The sequence below is a fragment of the Urocitellus parryii genome, chromosome 4 (assembly GCF_045843805.1).
Source record: "Urocitellus parryii isolate mUroPar1 chromosome 4, mUroPar1.hap1, whole genome shotgun sequence".
NCBI lineage: Eukaryota > Metazoa > Chordata > Mammalia > Rodentia > Sciuridae > Urocitellus > Urocitellus parryii.
This window is the reverse complement of record NC_135534.1, coordinates 3,656,250-3,679,820: the sequence shown is the minus strand read 5'-3', so window position 1 is coordinate 3,679,820 and position 23,571 is coordinate 3,656,250. Positions and strand designations below refer to the sequence as shown.

Here is a 23,571-nt window from a genome sequence, read left to right as displayed (position 1 = left end):
CCCCACCATCCCCACCATCCTCACCATCCCCACCATCCCCACCATCCTCACCATCCCCATCATCCCCACCATCCCCACCATCTCCACCATCCCCACCATCCCTACCATCCCCACCATCCCCACCATCATCACCATCCCCACCATCATCACCATCCCCACCATCCCCACCATCCTCACCATCATCACCATCCCCACCATCCCCACCATCCCCACCATCCCCACCATCCCTACCATCCTCACCATCCTCACCATCATCACCATCCCCACCATCCCCACCATCCCCACCATCCCCACCATACACACCATCATCACCATCCCCACCATCCCCACCATCCCCACCATCATCACCATCCCCACCATACACACCATCCTCACCATCCCCACCATCCTCACCATCCCCACCATACACACCATACACACCATCCTCACCATCCCCACCATCCCCACCATCCCCACCATCCCCACCATCATCACCATCCCCACCATCATCACCATCCCCACCATCCCCACCATCTCCACCATCCCCACCATCCCCACCATCCTCACCATCCCTACCATCCTCACCATCCTCACCATCATCACCATCCCCACCATCCCCACCATCCCCACCATACACACCATCATCACCATCCCCACCATCCCCACCATCCCCACCATCATCACCATCCCCACCATACACACCATCCTCACCATCCCCACCATCCTCACCATCCCCACCATACACACCATACACACCATCCTCACCATCCCCACCATCCCCACCATCCCCACCATCCCCACCATCATCACCATCCCCACCATCCCCACCATCCCCACCATCCCCACCATCCCCACCATCCCCACCATCCTCACCATCCCCACCATCATCACCATCCTCACCATCCCCACCATCATCACCATCATCACTGTTAGGAGTTGCCCCAGCTCCAAAGACTAACTTCCCCATCTCCCAAGAAGAGCCGTCCAATGGTGAGCCCTGCTGGCTCACATGATCCTTACCCACCAATCAGACTAGCCCTGCTGGCTCACATGATCCTTACCCACCAATCAGACTAGCCCTGCTGGCTCACATGATCCTTACCCACCAATCAGAAAGCACCCCATGCCAACTGTCAAACCACCCCCAGCTCTATAACTATGCTGAGCTGTTCCTCAATAAAGGGCATTTTCTCCGACGGCAAGCCTTGCTCGTTCTTTCATTGGTGCCAAAACCCAGGAGGGGAATGCCTCACTGCTCGAGGGAACCCTCTCTCAAGGCTTGCCTTCCAGGTCCACTCTTTCGGCACAACACCGACTCTTCAGTAGGTGATTCCCCTATCGGGTATCCAACTTCAGACGGGCTACGCAGGGGCTCTGACCATAATCGTCCAGCAAACCTCTGACGCCCAATCTGGAGGAGAAAACGCACCCCACCACAACCTTCATGGTCACGGTGGACTCTCTGGAACCTGGTTCATGAGCGGGAGGTACTGGGGGGTGGAAGAATAGGCACTTCCCTCTCTCTCTCTCTCTCTCCCTCTCTCTCTCTCTCTCTCTCTCTCTCTCTTAACCACCCTTGTCCCTCTCCTGACCTATGGGGGCCTCTTCTTCCCTCTCTGCAGACTCCCCCTTATTAAATTCTGCACACACGACTGGCCTTACTATCAATTAGACAATCAAAGTCAATGGCTCCAGGAGGATCCCTAGATCCCGCAATTCTCAGAGATCTGTTTAACTTCTGCGAGTGCTCGAAAAAGTGGAAGGAGATCCCCTATGTTGAGGCTTTTTCTCTTCTTCGTTCTCACCCGACCTATCCGGCAGATGAACCCCCTCTCTACCAACCTCCCCCGTTGGCTCTGTCCAGCCCCTCAGGTGCTCCCCCTGACTCGGCCGACACCTTTAGTTCCCCCCAAACTAGGTCCCGCCCTTAGTCCCACAAACCATGGCCCCCTTAAGAGAGGTTGCTGGGCCTGAGGGCATTATCCAGGTACATGTCCTGTTCTCTATGAATGACCTCATGCAACTCGAGCGAAGGTTGGGCTCATTCCCACAGATCCCACCACTTACATTAGGGAGTTTCAGTGGGTCCTCCAGGCTTATAGCCTCACTCACCATGATACATATATATGTTATTGGCTAATACTCTCCTTCTTGAGGAACGTACCAGAGTCTGGGAACTTGCCAGAGCCCATGCGGATGAAACTCACCGAGTTAAACCCAATCACCCTCCGGGACCACTTGCTGCCCCAGATCAAACTCCCGACTGGGATTATAATACACAAGCTGGCATACAGAGTAGGGACCGATTCTCCACACATATTATTGCTGGGTTTGAAAAAACGGCATGTAAGGCCGTCAATTTCCAAAAATTACAAGAGACCCCATTGGAATTTCTGGATCAGTTTACAAAAGCCCTTCAGCAGTCACCTAGATCCTGAAACCCCAGATGGTCGTCATGTCCTTATGACACATTTCCTCTCGCAGAGCTACCCTGACATCTGGGCCAAACTAGAAAAGCTCGAACAAGGCCCTGCCACCCCCCAGACTGAGAAATTTCAGATACTCGCCCAGGCCCTGCAGGGTGCTTCCCCGGGTGGCTGCCCATCATCGCAGGTCAGCTCCCCCCTGCCTCCGCACCTGCTTCAAGTGTGGCAAGGAGGGACATTGGGCCAGGGCATGCCCCGCACCAAGCACTCCTTGTACCCCATGCCCTTAATGTCAACAACAAGGTCATTGGGGCTCTGACTGTCCTAGATCCCATAGGAGGCCTATGGCCAGGGAACCCTCAGACCTTCTGGGCATGGCAATCGATTGACAGTGCCTTGAGTCCTTGTCCCTGGCCGTAATGATCAATAGACAGGAACCCAGGGTGCAGATTCAGGTGGATGGACGCAAGGTTGACTTTCTCCTTGACACCAGGCCACCTTCTCAGTCCTGACAGAACTCTGGGGGCAAACAGTGCCATCCACCTCTCCTATTGTCGGGGTAGGAGGAAAGACCATCTATCCAAGAAAGACTCCCCTGTTACTCTGTTCCATAGACAACTTCCCATTCTCTCAGATGTTCCTAGTTATGCCCCAATGTCCAGTTCCTTTGCTCGGCCGAGATATTCTCTCTAAATTCAGTACAACAATCGACATCTGGGCTCTTGGCATCAGTCAGGCCCCAGAATTGGCCTGTTCATCTTTTCTGGCCCCTTTTGGCAGAAGACTGGCCATTCTGCTCCACTTGGGAGGCCGACATGAAACACCATACTAACCTGGTGACCCGATTGTATGGGATACCCACACCCCCTCCACCGTTTCCTGCCCACCAGTTAACATTCATCTCAAAGATCCCAACAGCTTCCCAACAGGCTCAATACCCCCTGTGCACAAAAGCTCTTCTGGGCCTACAACCTATTATTCAGGACCTTCTTAGCAAGGGGTACCTCCGTCCTGCTCATTCCCCTTACAATACTCCCAAACTAGCAGTAAAAAGCCCAACGGGTCCTATCGCTTAGTTCATCAACACCTCCCTTAGGCCCATACATCCTTGGTTCCCAACCCATACACCCTGCTATCTCAGGTCCCCCACACTGCCACCCACTTCTCGGTCACAGATTTAGAGGATATCTTTTTGCCTTTAACCTGGACTGTCCTTCCTCGGGGATTTCGAGATAGTCCACCCCTCTTTGGGCAAACCTTGGCCTCTGACCTCCAATCTTTTCACCCCCAGGGCCCCGAATCCTCCCTCTTGCAATATGTTGATTATCGTCCAGCAAATCTCTTTGCCCACCTGCGGGGAGGAAAGCACCCCACCACAGCCTTTAAGGCTACGGTGGCCCTCAAGGACTCCTTCCTTGGGCAGATTCGAAAGTCCTAGTCCTCTCACCTTAAGACTCGGCCGCTAGAGAGACGCTTACCCACCCCTTCCTCTCCCCTCTTTCCAGCCCTGGGAGTATCTGGCCTCTCCAGGAGGGGTCCCTAAAAGCCTTGGCCAAGGTCTCCCACGGCTCTGGTTCCGTCCAGGACGAGAGCTTCGACTGTCAGGATTCGGTGACAACCAATCTCTGCAGCTCAAACCTGCCACTTAGGCACTCCTGATTTTGGCTCTAGCGGGGACGCCCCTTTTGCCAATAAATCAGTTTCCTCCTTCTCTGCGTCCTCTTCCCTCCTCCTTACATGGGTACTGTGTCCTCTCTGCCGGTCGACTCTCCCCTACAATGCCTCTTGGATCAAACATAGCACCCAGGCCTGGCCCACTTATCCCTTGGACCACCAAAGCAGGTGGCCCCTTCCTGGGTCCCTGGATCCCTCCGTTCTAAGGGGTCTCTTCCGGCTTTCTTCTTGCCCCCATCCAATCCTGCTCTCTGCTCCCCTTGCAAACCTCTACAGATTCTTCTAGCTCGTCCAAAGCCCGTCCAAAGGGCACTCAACAGATGACACAGTTCTCCTGCTTAATTTCTTGGCCTTAAAGGGATATGGGGCCTCTCCACAAAAGGCCCAAATAGCATGTAAAGAGGTCACATATCTAGGGTATCTATCTCTCAAGGGAAAAAGGCCATTATGGTGGACAGAAAACAGCTTATTGTGACTATACCTACACCAAAGACCAAAGGTGACATACTCTCCTTCTTGGGTTTGGCTGGGTACTTCAGGGCCTGGAATTTCTCCCTCCTCACCAGGCTGCTATATAATCTGGCCAAGGACCCCCAAGATGAACCCCTACTCTCAGCGGTAGGGAAGCCCTTTAATAAGGCCCTCTTCCGGGCACCCGCCCTGCATCTCCCCGACCTCTCCCGACCCTTCACCCTCTATGTAAAAACAGGGAGAAAGTCTGGGTGTTCTGGGTCAGGAACATGACCCCACATTTGCACCAGTGGCCCACCTATCCAAACAGCTCGACCCCACTGTCAGGGGCTGGTCCCATGGCTCAGAGCCCTAGCAGTAGCCCATGACCTCCAGAAAGAAGCACACAAGCTTACCTTTGGCTCCCCGCTAACCATCTCATCTCCTCACCATCTGAAGGATTTCCTCACTTACAGGGGGCTACAGTCACTTCCTCCTTCCAGGGTTCTATCCCTCCTTGTCTCCCCTTGAAAATCCCTCCATCTCTTTTCAGCCCTGCTGAAACCCTGCCTCCTCTCTTCCCATTAAACCCTGCCTCCCTCTTCCCATCTTCTCCCTCACAAGATCCCGTCCACAAATGCCTGGAGGTATTGGAGACGATGTGACCCTGCCCTGCCACCATTTCTGAGGGACCCCTGCCCTACCTCGTCTGGTTCTCAGGTGGTAGCTCCTTTATACCTGAAGGGGTTAAAGTGGCGGGGTATGCTGTCATTTCCCTCTCGTCCATCATAGAGGCAAAACCTCTCCCATCCAATACCTCCAACCAACAAGCTGAACTCAGAGCTGCCACAGGGCATGCGAGCTAGCGGAGGGAAAAACCCTCTCCCTATATACCGATCTCCCATGCAGCCGTTTGGAAGAAAGGGGGCTATTGACCACCGGGGACGGCAGTCATTAATCCCACACTTATTTCTGGCCTACTACGAGCCTCCAGGCTGCCTTCCCAACTGGGAATGATCCATTGCAAGGCCCCAAACTGACTCCTCCCTTACTACTATGGGGAATCCCAAGGCCGATCAAGCGGCTCCATCAGCCGCCCTACAGAGCTTTACCTCCTCTCTGCTACTCTTTGTTATGACCCAAAGATCCCCAGCAACTCTTCCAGTTCCTCACTCTCTATTCCATTCTAGTCCACAGAGTCTCACTACTTTCCTTCACTCCTTTTTCACCCTTTCCCACTCGATAAGACCCTCCTACAGCAGATCACTTCCACTTGTCAGATCTGCCAGAGAACCAATACCAATACTCCATTAAAACCTAAACCTTTCCCTTCTCATCCGGCCTGCAGTCTACCCCGGCTGCAGACTGGCAGAATGATTGCACCAACATGCCCTGAGTAAAAAACAAACCTTTCCCACTTCTCACAAGCAGGCCTCTACGGTAGTTGACTCACATAATCCCCCGTTTTGGGATGCCCACTTCTATCCCATCAGACAATGGCCCAGAATTCACCTCTGGGATAACTCAGGGACTGGCTCACGCGCTATCACTCCCTTGGCATTTCCATTGCCCTTACTGCCCCCAGGCTTCCAGAAAGGTTGAAAGGACAAATCGGTCCCTTAAAGAGACCCTCACCAAGCTCACCATGGAATTAAGCCTGGACTGGGTAAAGGTGCTCCCCTTGGCTCTATTGCACATTAGGGCCTTGCCAAAGAAGCCTGTTAATCTCTCACCTTAGGAAGTCATGTATGGCCGTCCCCTCGTTCCTCCCAGACTCCCTACAGAACCCCTACCCATCTCCGAAACCTATGCCCTGCCCCTCCTCTTCAATCTATGCTCTGAACTCTGATGCTATCAAGACTGGCTCCTTATGACCCCAGTCTCTCTCAAAACCCTACCTCCTAACACCTGGTCAACTTGTTCACTATTGCCCACCGGGGGAAAAGCCCCCCTCTAAAACCAAAATGGGTGCGTCCTGCTCTGGTGATTATGTGCACTCCCTTGGTGGCCAAATTCAAGCTATCTAATAACCAACTTACCCCATGGATTCATATTTCCAGGCTTAAGCCCGGCGCTCCTACACCTTCATCAGAAGAGCCAACGATTGTCACCTGTCATCAAGTACTCTTGTCAATGCCCCCCTCATTTTTGCCCCTCTTGGGTCCTCTCTTTGCCCTACATTCAAGGCAAGTGACCCTAAGGACCTCCTCCAGCCAGACCCCCTTCTCTTCCTTATAGACCCCCTACTTGCTTGGATCTGGCCGGTAGTGGGACCGTTGTGTGTTGTCACCATCATCACCATCATCACCATCCCCACCATCATCACCATCCCACCATCATCATCACCATCCCCACCATCCCCACCATCCTCACCATCCTCACCATCCCCACCATCCCCACCATCCCCACCATCCTCACCATCCCCACCATTCTCACCATCCCCACCCTCCTCACCATCCCCACCCTCCTCACCATCCCCACCCTCCTCACCATCCCCACCCTCCTCACCATCATCACCATCCCCACCATCCTCACCATCCCCACCATCCCCACCATCAAAACCACCCTCACCATCCCCACCATCCTCACCATCCCCACCCTCCTCACCATCATCACCATCCCCACCATCCCCACCATCCTCACCATCCCCACCATCTCCACCCTCCTCACAATCATCACCATCCCCACCATCCTCACCTTCCCCACCATCCCCACCATCTCCTCCATCTCCTCCATCTCCACCATCCTCACAATCATCACCATCCCCACCATCCTCACCTTCCCCACCATCCCCACCATCTCCTCCATCCTCCTCCATCTCCTCCATCTCCACCATCCTCACCATCTCCTCCATCTCCTCCATCTCCACCATCTCCTCCATCTCCTCCATCTCCACCATCTCCACCATCTCCACCATCCTCACCATCCCCACCATCCCCACCATCCCCACCATCTCCACCATCCCCACCATCTCCACCATCCCCACCCTCCTCACAATCATCACCATCCCCACCATCATCACCAACACCACCATCTCCACCATCTCCACCATCTCCACCATCTCCACCATCTCCACCATCTCCTCCATCTCCACCATCTCCACCATCCTCACCATCCCCACCATCTCCACCATCCTCCACCCTCCTCACAATCATCACCATCCCCACCATCCTCATCTTCCCCACCATCTCCACCATCTCCTCCATCTCCCATCTCCTCCATCTCCCACCATCTCCACCATCTCCACCATCCTCACCATCCCCACCATCCCACCATCCCCACCATCTCCACCATCCCCACCCTCCTCACAATCATCACCATCCCCACCATCCTCACCATCACCACCATCTCCACCATCTCCACCATCTCCTCCATCTCCACCATCCCCACCATCTCCACCATCCTCCACCTCATGAGAAGACTGCTCCATCTCCACCATCTCCTCCATCTCCACCATCTCCTCCATCTCCACCATCTCCACCATCTCCTCCATCTCCACCATCTCCTCCATCTCCACCATCTCCTCCATCCTCCTCCATCTCCACCATCTCCTCCATCTCCACCATCTCCTCCATCTCCTCATCTCCATCTCCACCATCTCCACCATCTCCTCCATCTCCTCCATCTCCACCATCCCCACCATCCCCACCATCCCCACCATCTCCTCCATCTCCACCATCTCCACCATCTCCTCCATCTCCACCATCTCCACCATCTCCACCATCTCCACCATCTCCAACAACTCCTCCATCCCACCATCTCCACCATCCTCACCATCCCCACCATCTCCACCATCTCCACCCTCCTCACAATCATCACCATCCCCACCATCCTCATCTTCCCCACCATCTCCCCCATCTCCTCCATCTCCTCCATCTCCTCCATCTCCTCCATCTCCACCATCCTCCACCATCTCCACCATCCTCACCATCCCCACCATCCCACCATCCCCACCATCTCCACCATCCCCACCCTCCTCACAATCATCACCATCCCCACCATCCTCACCATCACCACCATCTCCACCATCTCCACCATCTCCTCCATCTCCACCATCCCCACCATCTCCACCATCTCCACCATCTCCTCCATCTCCACCATCTCCTCCATCTCCACCATCTCCTCCATCTCCACATCTCCACCATCTCCTCCATCTCCACCATCTCCTCCATCTCCACCATCTCCTCCATCTCCTCCATCTCCACCATCTCCTCCATCTCCACCATCTCCTCCATCTCCTCCATCTCCACCATCTCCACCATCTCCTCCATCTCCTCCATCTCCACCATCCCACCATCCCCACCATCCCCACCATCTCCTCCATCTCCACCATCTCCACCATCTCCTCCATCTCCACCATCTCCTCCATCTCCCATCATCCCACCATCCCCACCATCTCCTCCATCTCCTCCATCTCCTCCATCTCCACCATCTCCACCATCTCCTCCATCTCCATCCATCCCACCATCCCCACCATCTCCACCATCTCCTCCATCTCCACGATCCCCACCATCCCCACCATCCCCACCATCTCCCTCCATCTCCTCCATCTCCTCCATCTCCTCCATCTCCCCCTCTCCACCATCTCCTCCATCTCCACCATCTCCTCCATCTCCTCCATCTCCACCATCTCCACCATCTCCACCATCCTCACATCTCCACCATCCCCACCATCTCCACCATCCCCACCATCTCCTCCATCTCCACCATCTCCTCCATCTCCATCATCCCCACCATCCCCACCATCCCCACCATCTCCTCCATCTCCTCCATCTCCGCCATCTCCACCATCTCCACCATCTCCTCCATCTCCTCCATCTCCTCCATCTCCTCCATCTCCACCATCCTCACATCTCCACCATCCCCACCATCTCCACCATCTCCACCATCCCCACCATCTCCTCCATCTCCACCATCCCCACCATCTCCTCCATCTCCACCATCTCCCCCATCTCCTCCATCTCCTCCATCTCCTCCATCTCCACCATCTCCACCATCCCCACCATCTCCACCATCCCCACCCTCCTCACAATCATCACCATCCCCACCATCATCACCAACACCACCATCTCCACCATCTCCACCATCTCCACCATCCCCACCATCTCCTCCATCTCCACCATCTCCACCATTCTCCTCCATCTCCTCCATCTCCTCCTCTCCACCATCTCCTCCATCTCCACCATCACCACCATCTCCACCATCTCCACCATCTCCTCCATCTCCACCATCTCCACCATCCTCACCATCCCCACCATCTCCACCATCTCCACCCTCCTCACAATCATCACCATCCCCACCATCCTCACCTTCCCCACCATCCCCACCATCTCCTCCATCTCCTCCATCTCCACCATCCTCACCATCTCCACCATCTCCTCCATTGCCACCATTTCCTCCATCTCCTCCATCTCCACCATCTCCACCATCCTCACCATCCCCACCATCCCCACCATCCCCACCATCCCCACCATCCCCACCCTCCTCACAATCATCACCATCCCCACCATCCTCACCATCACCACCATCTCCACCATCTCCACCATCTCCTCCATCTCCACCATCCCCACCATCTCCCCCATCTCCACCATCTCCTCCATCTCCACCATCTCCTCCATCTCCACCATCTCCACCATCTCCTCCATCTCCACCATCTCCTCCATCTCCACCATCTCCACCTTCTCCTCCATCTCCACCATCTCCTCCATCTCCACCATCTCCTCCATCTCCACCATCTCACCATCTCCTCCATCTCCTCCATCTCCTCCATCTCCACCATCCCCACCATCTCCACCATCCCCACCATCTCCTCCATCTCCACCATCTCCACCATCTCCTCCATCTCCACCATCTCCTCCATCTCCATCATCCCCACCATCCCCACCATCTCCTCCATCTCCTCCATCTCCACCATCTCCTCCATCTCCTCCATCTCCATCATCCCCACCATCCCCACCATCTCCACCATCTCCTCCATCTCCACCATCCCCACCATCCCCACCATCCCCACCATCTCCTCCATCTCCTCCATCTCCTCCATCTCCTCCATCTCCTCCATCTCCACCATCTCCACCATCTCCACATCCTCACATCTCCACCATCCCCACCATCTCCACCATCCCCACCATCTCCACCATCTCCACCATCTCCACCATCTCCTCCATCTCCATCATCCCCACCATCCCCACCATCCCCACCATCTCCTCCATCTCCTCCATCTCCTCCATCTCCACCATCTCCACCATCTCCACCATCTCCTCCATCTCCTCCATCTCCTCCATCTCCTCCATCTCCACCATCCTCACATCTCCACCATCCCCACCATCTCCACCATCACCACCATCCCCACCATCTCCTCCATCTCCACCATCCCCACCATCTCCTCCATCTCCACCATCTCCACCATCTCCACCATCTCCTCCATCTCCTCCATCTCCTCCATCTCCACCATCCTCACATCTCCACCATCTCCACCATCTCCACCATCCCCACCATCTCCTCCATCTCCACCATCCCCACCATCTCCTCCATCTCCACCATCTCCACCATCTCCTCCATCTCCACCATCTCCTCCATCTCCTCCATCTTCACCATCCCCACCATCTCCACCATCTCCTCCATCTCCACCATCTCCACCATCTCCTCCATCGCCACCATCTCCTCCATCTCCTCCATCTCCTCCATCTCCACCATCCCCACCATCATCACCATCTCCTCCATCTCCACCATCCCCACCATCCCCACCATCCCCACCCTCCTCACCATCCTCACCATCCCCACCATCCCCACCATCCCCACCATCCTCACCATCCCCACCATCCCCACCATCCCCACCATCCCCACCATCCCCATCATCCTCACCATCCCCACCATCCCCACCATCCCCACCATCCCCACCATCCCCACCATCATCACCATCCCCAACATCTTCACCATTACCACTATTATCACTGCTATCACCAACATGATCACTATTGCCACCACCCTCAACATCATCACCATCATCACCATCATCACCACTACCATGATCATCACCATCATCTTTCTCAACATTGTCAAGGGAAGAAATGTCCCTACATATAGAGAGGGTTGAGTTAGAACTTGGAGGCTGGTCCTGTCGCCTTAACTTTACGACGGAGGGCTGCGGGTTGAGTAGGCCAGGAAAGACATCACACCCGTTACCTGGCTGTGAACAGAGGTTTCCTACCTGTGCTCACCAGTAGGTTCCCCTCTTGGGCCAACAGTTGCATGAGGTACATGGTCAGGTCTTGGCCGGCCACATTCATCTGGGTGGTTGACTGAAGCAGAGGACAGCCATCAATGATGGGCACAAAGTACGTCATCCCTTCTCCAGACTCGATGGTTGTTCCTGGGAAAGAGAACACATTGGCATCATCATGTGCCACTTGCCACTGCCAGGCCCACAGGAAGAGAAGGCAGAGCAGGAAAGGTCCAGAGGGAAGGCACAGGGTCCCAGGAGCTGGCTTCTTCCTGGGGGAGCACACTCGCCTGGGGAGGGGCTGCTTAGGATGGGAGCCTGCCTCGTTCTCTGATTGTTAGAGGGAGGAATGTCAGAGCAGGTGTCAAGAGGTCAGAGGGGAGGAGAGTGCCCTGGCACGAGCATCTCTGGGCAGCACCCAGGTGTTTGTGTGGGGGGGAGCTGGACACAGTGGAGGAGCCTGCGTTTCCACCAGCAAGGCACACTGGGCGGGGTGGTCCAAAAGGGCGTGAGTGGCAGTGGAAATGCACGACTCATTCTGTGAGACACAGTGGCTTCTGGGGCTGTCCAGAGCTGATCGGGATCCGGGCCACTGACTCCTGGCACCTGTTGAACTTGCAGCCACAGACTGTACGATTCAATGAAGCTGGTCAAGCAGAGTCCCTCCCCTTCCAGCCACACTGGGGACCAGGGAGAGGGTCTCCCTCCCACTCTTGCAACTAAGAGCACAGGGTCTGCCTTCAAATTTCTGGGTGCCAGGCAAGAGTACAGTGTCTTGGAGGCTGGGACACTAGGCCATTGTCACCTGTGGACATGATCTCAAAATTCAAACAGAATCAGTGACCCATACAATGGCTCAATCATGACCAGATGGGCTTGGCCTGGAAGGCCACGCAGTGCCACCTCTCCAACAAGGAAACACCCCGCCGAGGAGGAGAGAAAACCCAGATGGTGCCCTTGATAAAACCCAGCCTCTGCCGCTGATAAGAAATTTCTCAGCAAACCAAGAACACAAGACATCACCAAATGCATAAAGACACCCATGAGAAACCAAAGCTATCACAACACTTCCTGCTGCAAAACCGAATTGTTCCCTCTAAGATCAAGAGCAAGACAAGGACCTCTGCCCCACAGCTTCATGCAACCCAGCAATAAAAATTAAAAGCATCCAATTCCGAAATCATGGAATAGAGTAAAACCTAGACAAGATGATGGTCCAAATAATAAATCCTACAAAATCTAAATAAGTGGATTTAATTAAAATATCAGTATATAATGTTAATGTACAAAAATCAATCATAGGGACCCGGGGTGTAGCTCGGGAGACAGTGCTTGCCTAGCATGTGTGAGACCCTGGATTTGATCCTGTACCACAAAAGCAAAAAACCTATTGCATTTCTATATAAATAATAATGAATAATGACAGTTTAAATAAAATAAAATTTATAATACCACCCAAGTGTAAGAAACAGACAGATATGACCAGACCCCCGACCTGTCCACTGAGAACACAGGACACTGACGGGAGAAACTAGGGTCCTAGCATGCATGCCATGGTCACCCTGGAGCTAACTATGCAGGCCGGCTCCTATCCACCCTCAGACCCCGGGGTGGGCGAGCTCAGGGCCAGCGCTCACCCAGCAAGCACAGGCCTAGGCCCAGACCCAGCACCGCAAGAGCAGAACCAAACCACAGAACCCGAAGGGGTGGTGGGCGGGTTTTGTTTGTTTTAGGAAATTACAAACTAATTTTAAAATTCATATGGAAATGCAGAAGACCTAAAATGATCAAAACCTTTCAGAATCAAGAGACTAAAGCAGTAGCACTGATGTCACCTCCTTTGGAGACTCCTAAAGAGCTGTTCTCAGGACAACGTGGTGGCATCCCACAGCCAGACCCAAAGCTGAGAAGATGGGATCCAGAGCTGCCCCAAGCACACGGAAAACTTAGAGTGCGCCAGGTAAGTCAGCGGAGAGAGGGCAGTGTCTTCCACAGACACTCGTGAAAAACAGGAGCTCTGTGCGCGTGCGCACACACACACACACACACACACACAGGCTTCGTTCATACCTTATGCCTTATTCAAAATGGACCCTAGGACTTAGCGTAGAACTAACATCTTTGAGAGTTCTAGCAGAAAATCTTTGCGTTTGGTTCCTCTTTTCCTCTTTATTTTTATAGTGAGGCAGGGCCTTCTAAGTTGCTGAGTCTGGCCTCTAACTTGCAATCCTCCTGCCTCAGCCTCCTGAGTCACTAGGATGACAGGCGTGTGCCATTAAACCCAGTTAAGCACCTATTTCTTAGATACAATACCAAAGTCACGGCCCACAAAACAATGAACTAACAATAAATTGGACTTTATGGAAATTGAAACCTTCAAAAGACACTGTGACGAGAATGAAGGGAAGGCAGAGACAGGTATGTGCAAAATACACGTCTGACAGAAGGCCTGTGTCCAGGATACATAGAGTGCAGAGAAGACTGTGGAGCGCTTCACCGGGGGACATTCGAGGGCGCCCAGGAAGCGTGGTCCAGTGGCAGCGTGGTCAGGGTGTGAATCGAAACCCTGGGACACACCACTGCGTTCCCACTCCATGCCCAGAGCTCCGGCAGCTGTGGACAAAGTGGTGGGGCTGCCTCAGTGGCTGGCTTGCAGGTGTCTTTAGAAGTTCAACACCTGCCCACAACGTGGCCCAGCCAGTCCCCCTCTGGATATTTACCACAAGCCAACGAGAGCGTCCATGCATGCAAAGACCTCCACAGCACGCGCATGGCCACCTTCTTCCAAGAGCTCCAACTGGAACCGGCCCAAACCCATTCATGGGCAAGTGAATGAGGGTGACCCACCCCAGGGAACGACCCACAGCAATACCCAGGAGTGGATTTCCAGATAATCTAGAGTAAAAAGGGACACAGGGCAGAGCCCTGGCCTTCTGATGCCGTTCATACCGAGTGCCGGCCATGCGAACCCATCTGTGGAGACAGGCTGGGAGTCAGCTGGGGACAGGTGGGAAGGGTGGCGGGGGGAGCCGTGGGGGTGAGGTAGGTTCATTATGGTGGTTGTGGTGATCCATGCGTGAAACCTGTCAAAGCGTGCCCCTGAAACACGTTTGGCTTGTGTGTCAATCACACCTCAATGAAGATAAGGTGGGTCCAGCGGATTTTAAAAGTCTGGGTGCATCCTGCTTAACCAGAGGGGGGGAAGGAGGGGTGCGCCCTGTGTGGTCCCCTCCCTGAGGTGCCAGGGAGGAGTGTGCGCTGGGACGGGACTGTGGGCTGGGGGAGGGGCTCCCACAGGGCCACTCACCTGAGGTTTGGCCGGAGGAGTACAGAGACAGGACACCTTGGTTGCCTATGTAGAGGGCGGGGACGCCGAAGGTCTCAAACAGGATCTAGGGGGACAGCAACCACGCTGGCAGCCAGGCCCAGACGGGCAGAGGGCAGGCTCCACCGCTGTGCAGCCCACAGGGGCAGAGGGGCTCCGAGGCGCGCCCTCCCCAGCCTTGTGAGCCCCTCCTCGTCTGCGGAACACCCTCGGGCTCCTCCTGGGACAGCAGGCCCCTCTGAGGAGGGCAGTGAGGTCCCCCACAGCCCCTGCTGCCCCAGAGGCTCCTTGGAGCACGCTCTCCTCACTGGACACGCCCTCCCTTCTGCAGCGGGGAGGTGGGGAGGTTCAGTTCCTCTGAGGGGACTGGACACGGGCCCCTGGTGCCTCGCTGGTGCAGACGTGGTGTGTTCCAGAAACATGGCCCAGGCGTCCACGGGGAGCCAGGGCAGGAGTGGCCAGGAGAGACCAACCTGGCTCTTCCCACACAGGTACGTGGCGGCCCCTGGCCACAGGAGACAGAAGGCAGGTGAGCAGGTGGCCCTGAGGCTGAGCACAGCGGCTGCTGGCTGGGCCCTGCACCCGAGACGGTGGCCGTGAGCTCCACTTGCAGGGGGGCCGTGCTGTGCTCTGAGGGCTTTGAAGACTCTTGTGCAGTGTCACTGGGGTGGATGAAAGGCACCTCTGTCACCTATACTCTGAGCAAGAGAAGCCCTCTAGACAGGACCACAATAGGACTCACGTCCAGGGACAGTGACTCTGAGCTGGAGCTGCACGTGGGCTTCCGGGCTCCTCTGTGCTGGGTCCCAGGGTCTCTCCCAGCCCTTCTGCACATGGAGGCTGTCCTCAGGTGCCCCGCAGCGGGCCCAGGACAATTAGAGCAGGTACATACTGGCTCTGCACGTGACATCCAAACGAGGGCAGTGGTAGGTGTGGACTTAACCACCCACCCAGAAGGGGGACTGACTGGCCTCAGGCGGGGCCTCCAAACTGGGTCAAGGCGATGTGTTAGAGCCGCACGCTGCGCGGGTCACGGTGAGGGGCTGACAGCGCAGAGCCAGGAACCTTCCGAGCAGTTTTCCATCACTGTCGCCAAACTACCTGACGCGACCTGTCCCTTTGCTCAGGCCGTGGCCCACTGACTCCATTGCTCTGGAACATCTTGGGGAAGGGCGTGGTGGGGGAAGCTGGCAGCTCTGAGCAGCCGGGGTCAGGATACCGTCCCGAAGGACACAGCCCAGTGACCTGCTCCCCGCACCCGCGCCCCGCGGCCCACAGTTCCTCCCCTTCAGTAGCCCACTCCATCCAGGGACGACCACCGTGAGGCCATGAGGTCGGAGCCCCTCGGGCCGATCACTTCCCCTCCTCGAACACAGATGCCCTGGGGACACATGAGCTTTGGGGACCGTCCAGTTCCAACCATGCGGGCAGCAGCAGCATTGAGGTAGGCGGGAATCCACCCGGGGGAAACCCCGTGCTCACGCGGCCTGGCCCAGGTGGGCTCCTTGCAGCCACTCTCACAGGAGCCCCAGCCGCAGATCCCCTCCAGAGGAGTCACAGCCGGTGGGCCCACCAGAGTGGGTGTGTCTGGAGGCACGATTCTAACAGGGAGGGCTCCATAGAGCGCCGGCTCCCAAAACCGCCCCACCCTGCCCACCTGCGCCAGGCCTGAAGGTTGTGGAGCCCAAGGTCACGGAGCCTGAGGGTCAGGAGCTGCGGGGTCTTCAGGGCCCCTGCAGTCTGCTCCCGTGGCTCAGGGGGGAACAGGCCTGGGAACCGTGGGGCTGGAGAGCTACAGGGCTTTCAGGTACCAGCTCATTCTTCCTCACCGTGACCCCAGGGGTCCGTTGTTGTCCTCCAGAAGAGGACACTGAGGCAGAGCCAGGACCACTGACCTGCCTGAGGCCAGGTGTGCGGCAGAGCCAGGCCAGGACCAGGTGACTCAGGGCCGGGCTTCTCTTCAGGAACATGGCTTTCCGGATCCCACAGGGGCACCGCAGAAGGAGCACCAGCCCTGCACGTCCCCGCCCGTCCCAGGCCCCTGCAGGGGCCACACGGGTGGCAGCTGGACGAGGGACATTGGCAGGGAGGGAACTCGGCTGGGAGGGTGGCTGCAGGGTGGCTGCTGCCCCTTGGCCTGCAGAGACCTCTCCTTTCCCGCTGCCCTCTGCCCCAGGCTGAGGTCTGGGGTCTTTTCTTGGGCGGCTCTTAGGGGCACCAGAAAGAGATTGGGGACACAGGGGAGGGGTGCGTGCTGGAGCCCCTGCCCCTCCTGCCGGCCTCCTCTGACCACGGGTTCCTGGGCAGGGCCTCTCTCGTTCTGTACCCAGGACTCTCTAGGGCAAGGGGTGGCCATGACCCCCAATCACTAACAGGGTCCGCTGCTCGGGGCGAAGCGCCCTCTCTGAGACACACGCCCGTCTTGGTGTCCCTTCCTGACTCTCTCAGCATGGCCCAGTGAGCAACCTCTGGCTCCCTGCTGGACTCCAACACAGCCAGAGGAGGGCTGAGGGGAGGCGGCTGGAGCCACCTGCTGGGCTGCTGTGGTGGCCAACTCCACGTGTCAACCTGACGGCAGTCAGACCTTCCTACGGGGGTGCCCCAGGGTGCCCCAGATGGCCCTCGAGAGCACAGAGTCTTGACAGGAGAGGCCGCTGCGCCTGCCCAGAGCTGGGACTCAGCTCTTCCCTGCCTTAAGGCTCCAGCGGGTTCCTCAGCCTCAGCCTCCAGGCGGGAGCCACACCATCAGCCTCAGGGTCTCCAGCTTGCGAGGCTGGTCTTGGGGTCTTGGCCTCCGCAGCCAGGTGAGCCTGTTGCTCCTGCTAGAGCTTCCGGGCAACACCCTGCTGCTCCTCTGCAGCTGGGCAGCGGCCTGCTCCCTGGGCCAGGGGGTCCTGCCCCTCTCCGACCTCCTCCAGTGTGCCAAGGGCCTCATGGACACTGGTCATTCTCCAGACAGGCAGCTCCTGTGCTGGTCCCGGAAAGCCAGCACTGCCCCACTTCCATGATCTCAATGTCCACTCAGAGGAGGGGTCAGTGGCCCTCGTGGGGCTTTGTTTAGTGAGGCGGCAGCTCGCACCCGGGCCGTGCAGGATGCAGCTGCTGTTTCTGGGCCTGTGCAGGTGGCGCCTCAGCCCTGGGCCTGTCCTGCAGGTCGCTGCTCAATGGAGAGACACCGCTGAGCTTCAGGATGGCCGGACAGATGGAAGAGCCCTGCTGCTTGCTTAATTAGCCCCTGGATGTCCTCATTAGGAGGAGCCCAGGGATGAGCTGAGGACTCAGGCAGCCCGGGGCACCCTGCAGCCCTGCCCACCCCCGCCCCCGTGCAGTCCTGAGGGCGGTGATCTGCACCAGGTCTTGTTGGCTCCGCCGTCCAGCTACCCAGGGACCCCACCGGCACACACCACTGACCCCTCTGCAGGGGCAGGACAGGGGTACCCTCACAGGAGAGCCCAGCAGCTTTCAAATCAGAACCAGGCCTCCAGGGAGGACGAACCACAGAGCAGTGGTTGGTGGAGCCTGGGGTCACACCCTCTGGGTCCACCAGCCACCGGCCTGTGACCTGAGGCAGATCACTTGAGCTCCCACTGCTCCAGCGTGTCCGTCTGGACACAGGGGCTTCCAATCGCCTGCCCACAGGCTGGATGGGTGTGAAGCCGCTGCTGTCGTGTGCCCGGCCCAGAGCCTGACCACTCGGCAAGCCCCCCACGTAGCCGCCACTCCTGTTGCCACCGTCAATGGGGACAACTGCGCCCAGTGCCTGTTCCTGATGCACCCAGAGAGGGCGAGGCCCTGAGGCTGCCCCAGCTTAGGAGGAGGCCGGAGGCTGACCCCCGCCCCGCTGGCCCTGTTACCTGGGTCACTTTCTCTTTGGTGGACGTTTTGCTTAAGGGAGGTTCTGTCACCATGAGAGGGTGCTCCTCGGGGGCGATGCAGAGCACGTGGTAGAAAGAGTGATGCCAGATCTGCGGGAGAGCGGCAGGTGAGCTGCACTGCCCAAGGCAGAGCCGGCTGCCCCTCCAGGCAGGGTGCTGTCCGTCCGTCCGTCCATCTTCTACCATCTGTCATCTAGCAATCACCTAGCACCTATCAATCACCTGCCACTTATCACCTACCACCTATCAATCACCCATCACCTGCCAATCACCTACACCTGCCACTCATCACCTACCACCTATCAATCACCCATCACCTGCCAATCACCTACACCTGCCACTCATCACCTACCACCTATCAATCACCCATCACCTATCAATCACCTGCCACTCATCACCTACCACCTATCAATCACCCATCACCTACCAATCACCTACACCTGTCTCTCATCACCTACCACCTATCAATCACCCATCACCTACCAATCACCTACACCTGTCTCTCATCACCTACCACCTATCAATCACCCATCACCTATCAATCACCTGCCACTCATCACCTACCACCTATCAATCACCCATCACCTATCAATCACCTGCCACTCATCACCTACCTCCTATCAATCACCTGCCATCTAACTAACAGTCTCCCATCCCCCTTCTCTAGCTCACAAAGCAATGCAGTCAGCCTGCACATCTGTGGATTCCTCATCCAAAGACTCAACCAACCAAGGATGGAAAACACACTCCAAAAATACCTGCATCTGCCCTGAACATCTGGACTTTTTTCTGGTAGTCATTCCCTAACTATGGAGTAGAGGACGGCTCCCAGGCGTGGTCAGAGTGTGGGCACGATGCGCAGGTCGCCCTGCACTGCTGCAACCCTGCACCCGGGTCCAGGAGGGGGCCTGGATCCTGGACCCACCCAAATATGCTGACTGGCCGCTGTGGTTTGGGGGTCACAGGAGGCCTCTGATTCGGGGGGTCCTGACCTGCGGAGGCAGCGGGAAGGGTGACTTTGACCAGGCACTCAATAACCAGCCGGGAGCTGGGGACGGGGGCAGAGCCGGGGCCGAGGGTGCTTTCCAGAGCAGCTCCGGTCGGGGACACGGACGCTTGCACCAACACTGCGGGGCGAGCCCTAGACGCCGATGGGCTGGGTGTGCACAGCGAGAGCCCCCGCTGCGGCCCCAGTATGGACGGGAGCCCTGCCACATGCCGGGGCATCTGCACAGCAAGGTGCCCAGTGAACCTTGACCTCATCTCTAGAATGGAGACGGTCCTGCCCCCAGAGCAGGCTGTGAGGACCCACGCCCACGTAAGAACGGGTGTGCCCCCTCCCCAGGCAGCCCTGCAGAGCGCCACAGCCGGGCCTTCAGGCAGCCAGGGTCCAGTGTCCTGGGGGCTGCGTCTGGGGTCCCAGTGTCACAAGCTGGCTCCTCCTGAGGCCTCTGTGTGTCTGTTTCCTCTCCTCTTCTTACAGGACCGTGAATTGAGACCTCCCCCAATGACCTCATTTTAACTTAACTTCCACCTTGAAGGCCTCCCAAACCCAGTCACATCCTGAGGCACTTTGGAGTGCACAACCTGGCCATGAAACCCAGCGAGGTACCTGGCATACAGCAGGTGCTCAACGGACGCTATTCATTTTTGTGGGTGAAGTTCCTGTCTGCCCTGACTGAGGGAGCGCCCACTGGGTGCTGTGTGGAGAGTGAGGGGCGAGCTGTGTGGGTGGGCTGTGTGCAGGAACCAGGCCTCGGAGGCACCCATGAGGTCACAGGCAGGTGTCATGAGGCGCCACTCGCCAGGGCCAGGGCTGTGCGCAGTGGATCCACCTCCTGGAACCAGGCCTGGGTGGCCTTTCCTGCCTGGACTCAGGAGAGCTTGTGGGACCCATAGACTAGGCAGAAATGACAGTGTGACCTCCAAGGCTGGGCCACAGCGCCTTGGGCCTCCGCCGGCCTCTGGAGGAGGCCAGGCACCTGTTCTGAGTACGTGGGCAGCCCCAGGCAGACACCCACGAGGAGGAGCCCCCGCCAGCCTCAGGGGAGCGCCCCTTGCCAGGGACCTCCCGCCCGGCCAAGCTGTCCGATGACGGTTCCCAGCCACATCTGCTGCAGCCTCCCAAGACCCTGAGCCAGGCCTGAATCCCAGGCCCAGGCAAAGGTGAGAGGCGGGCACTGCCACTGTGCTGGATGCCTCAGGCTTGGGCCGAGCCAGGTGTTAGGTGACCATTCTGGGTTGAATCCTGTCCCCTGAGCTCACATGCTGAAGTCCCAGCCTTCCAGAGCCCGCTGCATGAAACAGAGCTGCTGTGGACATCACGGGTGGAGACAGAGTGCCAGCGGCCCTTAGACAGGGGCAGTCCTGACACAGACACACACGGGGAGAAGGCCATGGGCCGGTGAAGACAGAGCTCAGGGATGTCGCTATAGGCCAAGGAGCCGTGGATGGACGGCACACCACCAGCCCCGGGAGGGGCCTGGACAGCTTTGCGAGCATGACCTGGACTTCCGGCCTTCAGAACTGTGGTTTAAGCCACAGTAATAGCTGTTACAGCAGCCCTGGGACACTCGTGCCACAACAGGACACCTTGTAAGGCCGTTGCAACCTGCCCAAACCCACATGCAGGCTCAGGCCAGAACCTCAGGTATGAAGAGCGGGACTCAACTTCACAGTCATCATGACTTCTGACACTCTCAGACCGAGGGCTCCTCCCCCGTCATCCCTGAAGCCTCACGGCAGTGTGGTGGTAGGAGCAATGATACCCATCACTGTAGAGGGCCAGGGAGGCCATGCCACAAGTCCAGAGTGACATTGACAATGAGCAGAGGAGACAGGACTCAAGCCTGGGTCTCCCGACTCTGGGGCCTAGTGGTTGGGACCATAACACAATGTCCAGAGGGACTGAGAGCTGAGACGTGACAGAGCCCTTCCTCCTGCCCAGCAGGGTAGGTGACAGGTGCCCCCACCTGGACCTGCAGCCCACCTTCTCCATGTTGTCCCAGTTGGTGATGGCTCCCCGGGAGATGGGGTATTGCAAGTTGAGAATCCCTCGCTTGTTCTGGACCTCATCTCCGATGAACCAGTCTTCTTCCTCCATTCCCACCAACATGGTCTGAAAAACACAGCAAGATAGCCAGGTACCAGGGTGCACCCTGTAATCCCAGCAGCTCCAGAGGCTGAGGCAAGAGGATCGAGTTCAAGGCCAGCCTCAGCAACAGCAAGGTGCTAAGCAACTCAGTGAGACCCTGTCTCTAAATAACATACAAATAAGGGCTGGGATGTGGCTCAGTGGTTGAGTGCCCCTGAGTTCAATTCCCAGTACCCCACCCCCAAAAAAACCCACAGCGAGCTAGATCCAGCCTCAGGAGGGGTGGGGTCCCTGCCCTTGGCTTTCAGGAGGGGTGGGGTCCCTGCCCTTGGCTTTCAGGAGGGGTGGGGTCCCTGCCCTTGGCTTTCATTTCAGCCCATGCTGAGCAGTGCAGGGGCTGTTAAAAGTGGCTCGAGTCACAGCGTGGGCATCCCTCTCCAACCCCACTGACACCGAGAGGTTCGGGCCAATTGTCCTCGAGGCACAGTGCCCTGGGGATCGTTGCCAGGACACGGTCTCACCTTGAGAAGAGGAGACCCAGACAAGGGTAGAGAGGGGCTCTTGGGGGAGAGAGGGGACACGTCCTGTGTGCTGGCTTTGGAAGGTGATGATGTGGTTCCTCATTTCTAGGAAGGTGAACATCTACCTTCAAGGCAGAGGGGAGGGGCTGGGGGCCTGTAGCAGGGCATGTGCCTGTGTGGGTGGCAACGGGCGGGGCCAGGGGCAGGCTGCAGAGCCACGCAGCCCCTGCCCGAGGCTGAGCCCCTGACACAGAGGCTGCAGGGCGAGAGGGTGTCCTGGACGGCTGGGCCAGCCGGGGGTGCTCTTGAGCCAATGTGGCTCCTCAGGAGTCCAGGGTCTTTGCCAGGAGCAGCCTGTAGGAGGCGTGGCCTCGGGGACCAGCGTGCAGAGGTGGCCAGCAAGGCCAGCGAGTGCTGCAGGCTGGGTGTGGAGTGGTGCCTGCCACAACGGAGCGGGGACTTCAAAGCAAGGCCTGAGCTCAAGGCCACCTCAGCCCACTGCAGGGACCTTTATGTCCTGGGCCATCGTGTCTTTCCCACGGCAGGATCTGGACCCAGGTGGGGACCCCTAGCTGAGCCTCCGACACCTGCTCACCTCCCAGCCCTCACTGCTGTCCAGCGGGACATGGCGACCTCTGCTCCTTGTCCCTCTCCACAGCGAAGCTGGGGCAGCCGTCCCAGGAGGCCAGCCGCCGGGGTGCACTTCAGACTGAAAGGACCCACAGACACCGAGGGCAACGGTGCAGCTGCCTCCCCTGGCACCGCTCAGTGGACCCCCGTCTACATGCGTGTGGCTCTGAGGGTGCGGACAGCCTCATCCTGCTGGAGTTGCCGCAGCCAGATGGACAGGCTTGGCCTAGGTCCCGAGGCTGGGCAGCCGGCGGGTCAGGGCTGCGCTGTCTGGAACAGCCCCAGCAAAGCCCTCATCCTGCCACTCGAGCCCGACCAGTCTCCCCACAGGCTGCCCCTGGGCTGCGGCCCTCGGGAGCTCTGGGCAGAGTCCAGGGT

The 23,571-nt window shown here is 57.4% G+C and overlaps 1 protein-coding gene across 1 annotated transcript in view; it reads right to left on the bottom strand.

Moving 5' to 3' along the window:
- LOC144254130 (actin, larval muscle-type-like) overlaps positions 1-23,571 on the bottom strand; it is a 43,315-nt gene that overhangs the window by 7,252 nt on the left and 12,492 nt on the right. Inside the window, exons 5-8 of the mRNA XM_077796852.1 lie at positions 21,938-22,066; positions 18,928-19,038; positions 15,056-15,140; positions 11,737-11,898 (exon numbers count right to left, since the gene is read on the bottom strand). Coding sequence (XP_077652978.1) covers positions 11,737-11,898; positions 15,056-15,140; positions 18,928-19,038; positions 21,938-22,066 — 487 coding nt within the window. The remainder of the gene's footprint in view (positions 1-11,736; positions 11,899-15,055; positions 15,141-18,927; positions 19,039-21,937; positions 22,067-23,571) is intronic.